Source organism: Pundamilia nyererei, unplaced genomic scaffold (assembly GCF_000239375.1).
Source record: "Pundamilia nyererei isolate P.nyererei 1_Seehausen unplaced genomic scaffold, PunNye1.0 scaffold00006, whole genome shotgun sequence".
Taxonomy (NCBI): Eukaryota; Metazoa; Chordata; class Actinopteri; order Cichliformes; family Cichlidae; genus Pundamilia; species Pundamilia nyererei.
The window spans coordinates 7,144,398-7,149,652 of NW_005187407.1; the positions used below are offsets into that span (position 1 = coordinate 7,144,398).

Below are 5,255 nucleotides of genomic sequence, written 5' to 3' on the forward strand. Positions count from 1 at the left end.
TTTTTTTTTTGTGGGCCTATAAACAGTGAGGGGGGAAGACTCAGGACAAAGGCTGTGTATTTCTTGGTAGCTTCTGTGCCTTTTCTCCTGCTCATCATACTAGAGTTTTAATTGTAAGGACGTCAAAAAATGGACTTAAATTCTTGTGGGTATCCCCATTTTTTCACTTTCGCACTAACTGTCCAGTTTCTGAGCCAAACTCTTCCAGGAAAAGTTAGATAAAACCACATGGCTGAAAAATGCAGCTCCACTGTCTTTCAAAATTGTGTTTGAGCTGAGAACTGAATACATACAAAAATGATGTTCTTTTAGCCTCCAAATAACATTTAATTGTTAGCAAAATTAACAGTTTTTGAGCAAACTATGTGGATGTGTGTAGAAAACGCAGGTGGAAAAGGGGGACATACAAGAACAAGAAGAAATAACACCAGTCAATATCAATGTAATGAGAAATTTCTCTGCTGAATCATCTAGTCCCCCCTGCTAATCTTCAATTTCCCTTCATATAATTTACATCAAATTCTACCATTTTAGAATCCTGCTTTCCCCAAAGTTGGTTTAGGAAGCATTCTCCTCAGTAATCTCCTCAGGGGACGCCTACTCCTATTCAAAAAAAGGTTCCTTGTAAAATGTTGCACAACGTGACTTAACCATGTTCGAGTTGACATATCTGGCTGGCAATGACTCAGATTGCCTTTTACACAATAACATCTCCATAAATTATGGAGAAAAAGTTTTCTGTATGCCTGAAAGTGGAATTTTTTTCATAAGTTGACATTTTAAATAAGCAGTTTTATGTGTCTATAAACGTGTGCACATTTGTTTAGCAGTCCTTGGGTAAATTCCAGCTGATGGACTCCACTATCATGCAAAAACTGGCAACATCAACAACACACACAGAGAAAAACAGGAGTATTTTAGAATGGGATCCAGATTCCTATTGATACCAGCATAGCTGAGGCCTTACAGAGCACATGTTCTCACATTACTAACCAGACAAAGGAGACATAATGTATGGTGATGAAGTTTCAGAAGAGGAACATAAGAAAAGGACAGACAAAATAAGGTGACAGAAAGAGTAGAAGAGAAGATGTGTGTGATTAGCTGGGAATGATCCAGTACTGGTGGCAAACAGCATGAATTACACATGTGTGTGTATTTGTGTGTGTGCTCCGATAACTCTGGAACTCTAGCGTTCAGAATATACTGCTTTGAAAATAAATAGCATTCCATATGCTATATGGCTCTTGTGGCAACCAGGTAAGTTTGGATTGGCTTCCACTTGTTGTTTCCCAATGAGTGGAAATAGGAATTCTTTCCAACATTTGCTTTTTTTAATCAAACAAAAAACCCAGGATACCTGCGTATTAGTAAATATATAATTATATCTTATTTTTCATACAGTGAGTACTTCTAATCCCAATTCTGAGGGACAGAGAACAAGCATCATCAGTAAACTTAAACATACATTTAAGTTTAAATATATAACTTCATTTTATTTGGTTAGACTATTTTTGGTTGTAAAGGAGGGTAAAGGTAATATTAAAGTATTTACCTTACAATGCAAAAATGTCCTGAGGAAGAAAAAAAGGTGTACAGAGTGTGTGTGTGTGTGTGTGTGTGTGTATGGGTGTTTGTGCGTGACAGGTGGTGAGGGAGTGAACAGGTCAGTGACAAAACCAAGCTAGCACAGAGGCGGGGTATAGAGGGGTGGGTCCAAGCTCAGAATGGCCATTCGAGACCATTGGCTATAAAAGAGGAACTCAGTCCTCTCAGCTTCACAGGCACTCAGGAAATTCTACCAACTGTGTGTGTGTGTGTGTGTGTTTGTGTCATTTCTCACAGTCTCTTCAACCCGTGACAAGAAGACATGGGCTGGCAAAAGCATTATCAGGATAAACTGTCCCGCTTCTTCCAGATCCGCAACCTGCTGCTTCGTCAAGCCCTGGCAGAGTGTCTTGGCACTCTCATCCTTGTGGTAAGTGCATGTTTGTGTGTGGAAGCGTAAGAATGTGTGCACCTGTGTCTGTGCGTGTATGCATGGAATTCATGTATAATCTCAACACAACATTAAAACAATATTCATTCCTTTAAATAATGCTATCTATTATGAATAACCCCTGCTCACCTGTTATATACATATATATGTTTGTGTGTGTTTGTGTGTAGGATCCCAGAGGCGCAACCTCACCCTTTCTTCACATAAAAAGGAGTTATATATGTGCACATGAACATGGAAGTTAATACATGCAAAGTAATGATGATAATTCAGTATGAGGAACAGCACATTTGTTATTGTTGTTTTTGTTTTCAGTATCAGAGGCCGACAAAAGACAAAATAGAATTTTATCTTGCATTGTCTCAAACATAAAGGTTAAAATAGGCATCAAAACAATAACTGTGAGGTGGACAACTTTTGCTTGCTAACTGAAATATATAGATATACTGTAGAAATATAGACTCCAGAGTATACCATTAAAAGTTGTTTATTTTGAAATGACGCCAAGTATAAAATGGATTTTACAGTTAATAATTTAAATTCTAGCAGGCAGCACAATGTGATCTATAAACCTGATAATAACCTGATAATAAACTCACAGAAGCAGGCTACCCCTGATTAAAATATCCCTTGTATGTACATATATATGATCTACATTTGTTTTGAGCACTTTGGATTGATCTATGTTAAATCATTATGGGAAATTAGAAATATTTGACCTGTAATGGTGTAACTCTTGGTGTGACTACTGATAGTACACAAAGGTGTGGTGAAGTTATTCATCAGGACACGTTCAGTGGCAGAATAATAGGTGCCACATCTTTCTTATGCAATAATATCTTGCGTAAAAATTCCTCTTTCTTCTTAATTTTTGTTTGTGATTTTCAATGCCTCCAGATGAACTCATGCTCACTGGGTGTGTGCAGCCGTGCGTGTTTTAATATTGTCTGAAATTCATGGTAGATTTGCTCACAAACTGACCATTGCATATGGAAAAAATTAGTTCTAGTCAAAGGCATTTAAAATATGTCATGAACTGACTGAGTAACTTTTCTGTCAGTATAGCGTGCTTAAATGCCTCATCACTGAGTCTAAACTGGCTTTGACCTTGGAAGCCATTTAGCAGCAGCAGCATCAGCTGCAGATTGTGTCTTTGGTTGCCACTGGTGTGCTAAACCCATGTGAAGGTGGAATCCATTTTCCACTTCAAAAGCAGTGTGCTTTCATCTGGAGAGTAGCTGTTGGAATTCCTCTAAAGCTCTTCATCCTGATTTTAAAAAGATCCCACAGAGACCGGTTTCAGGCCTCTCACTCCCAGACAAATCCTAAGTGTCTGTTTCAGTTGGCTGACTGCTCTGCAGTTCTTTTATATGCTCCCTGACTGTGCTAACATTTGGCACTATAGATGTATGAAATGCTGAATCGGCAACTTGAATGTTTGTTGCTGGGTTGCAGTTAAGCTACATTATGACAGAAACATATGAAGTAACTGTAATTTGTGAAAAGAGAACAGAATAACTGAATATGAGCACTTCTAGAAGTGCTTCTGCAAACTGGAAGTAGCTCTCCCTGTGTCCAAATTTAGTATCAGATTTAAATGAGACCTTTCTGGTGGAATGCGATCTAAATCAGGAAATGGACACTCACAAGCTAATGGCTGATCATTTGTAATCCAGTGCCTATGACATTAAGAAGTATCAAAAAGACTTTGTTCACACTCCTAAAAATAAAACAGCTAAGCACAATTCTAGCATAAGACTCCGCTATATCCTATTTTTCCAGCAACGGCTGGTCTCATCGTAGGAGGAGAGTTTACACTGAGCACAGTGATAATGAGCACTCCTCAGGCGCCAGTCCCTCTAAAGGCGGTTCCCTCAGACTAACCTCAACGTCATCTGATCTCAGTGAAAAGAATCCTCTTCATGGGGCTTAGAGCACAGAAGCCTAAGCATGGACGCTTACATACTACACTTACAAGCACATCCAAAGAACACTCATGGATATATGCACAAATATAATCACGAGGTACTCTGAACACACAGTTTGACATATCCTGTTTGGTGCTGTTCCATCCAGCCATCCATCCATCTTCTTCCACTTATCTGGGGCCAGGTCGCAAGGGGCACCAGCCTAAGCGGAGGGGCAAGACCTCCCTCTCCCCAGCCACCTCGTCCAGCTTATCCAGGGGAACATCAAGGCGTTCCCTGGCCATCTGAGGGATATAATCTCTCCAGTGCGTCCTTGGTCTGCCCCAGGGCCTCCTCCCGGTGGGACGTGCCCGGAACACCTCACCCTGGTGCTGTTGATAAAGAAAAATGTTCCCAAACCATCTTTATCCTCTTTCCAAGTGGATTAGGACTTGTTTTTCCCCCTTCTTGGATAAATCACTTGGGAATAATGACAGTTCCCCTCCGATCAAGGTCAACATACTGACCTTTCTGTACATGTGGTGTAGTCTTCTCCTGCCTGCCCTTGTTAAAACAATGGATTTCATTCAGAGCAGGTCTCATTCAGTGGGTTTTTGTTTTACAGGTCTAACAAATAATGATCACATTCTTTAATCTCACCTTGACTGACTAACAGGGCCTCTAATGTACAATACTTATATTGTGAGATGCTGAGTATGGTTGATGTCGTACACAAAACTTTGTAAAGTCTTGATATGCAGAATGCATTTCTCAGAGCAATTGGAAAGGTTTTCTTCATTTCAAACAAAAGTCAATGCAACAAACGGACAGAAAACATTTAGTCAAATTAAATAGATCCATTCAAACAAAAACACACATTGAATTTTTCATTATATTAACTGTTCTACAAGAGAAACAACCAAAAACTAGTGTATTCATTTATTGGGACCCAATTGAACTTGATTTCTCTGCTCTCTCCAGATGTTTGGCTGCGGTTCTGTGGCCCAGTTGGTGTTGAGCGGTGGTTCCCATGGTATGTTCCTTACTGTCAACTTTGCCTTCGGCTTTGCTGCTACGTTAGGCATCTTGGTCTGTGGCCAAATATCAGGTAAGCAAACTGATTTATTGATGTTTATGTTATGTAACATGTATTTAGAGCTTTTTTTGTTTTACTTTAGGCAAGGCTGTGATTTTGTGTGATTATGGACTGCACACACTGACATAATGTCAACATCTGCATTTGCAGGCGGCCATCTCAACCCAGCAGTAACTTTTGCCTTGTGTCTGCTTGGAAGAGAGCGCTGGAGAAAGTTTCCCATGTACTTCCTCTTTCAGACAATTGGTGCTTT

The 5,255-nt window shown here is 39.7% G+C and overlaps 1 protein-coding gene across 1 annotated transcript in view; it reads left to right on the plus strand.

The window, feature by feature from the left end:
* The first annotated feature begins 1,775 nt into the window (after window positions 1-1,775).
* Window positions 1,776-5,255, plus strand: part of LOC102208551 (aquaporin-3-like) — a 5,017-nt gene continuing 1,537 nt past the window's right edge. Inside the window, exons 1-3 of the mRNA XM_005722349.1 lie at window positions 1,776-1,978; window positions 4,888-5,014; window positions 5,153-5,252. Coding sequence (XP_005722406.1) covers window positions 1,871-1,978; window positions 4,888-5,014; window positions 5,153-5,252 — 335 coding nt within the window. The 5' untranslated portion in view covers window positions 1,776-1,870. The remainder of the gene's footprint in view (window positions 1,979-4,887; window positions 5,015-5,152; window positions 5,253-5,255) is intronic.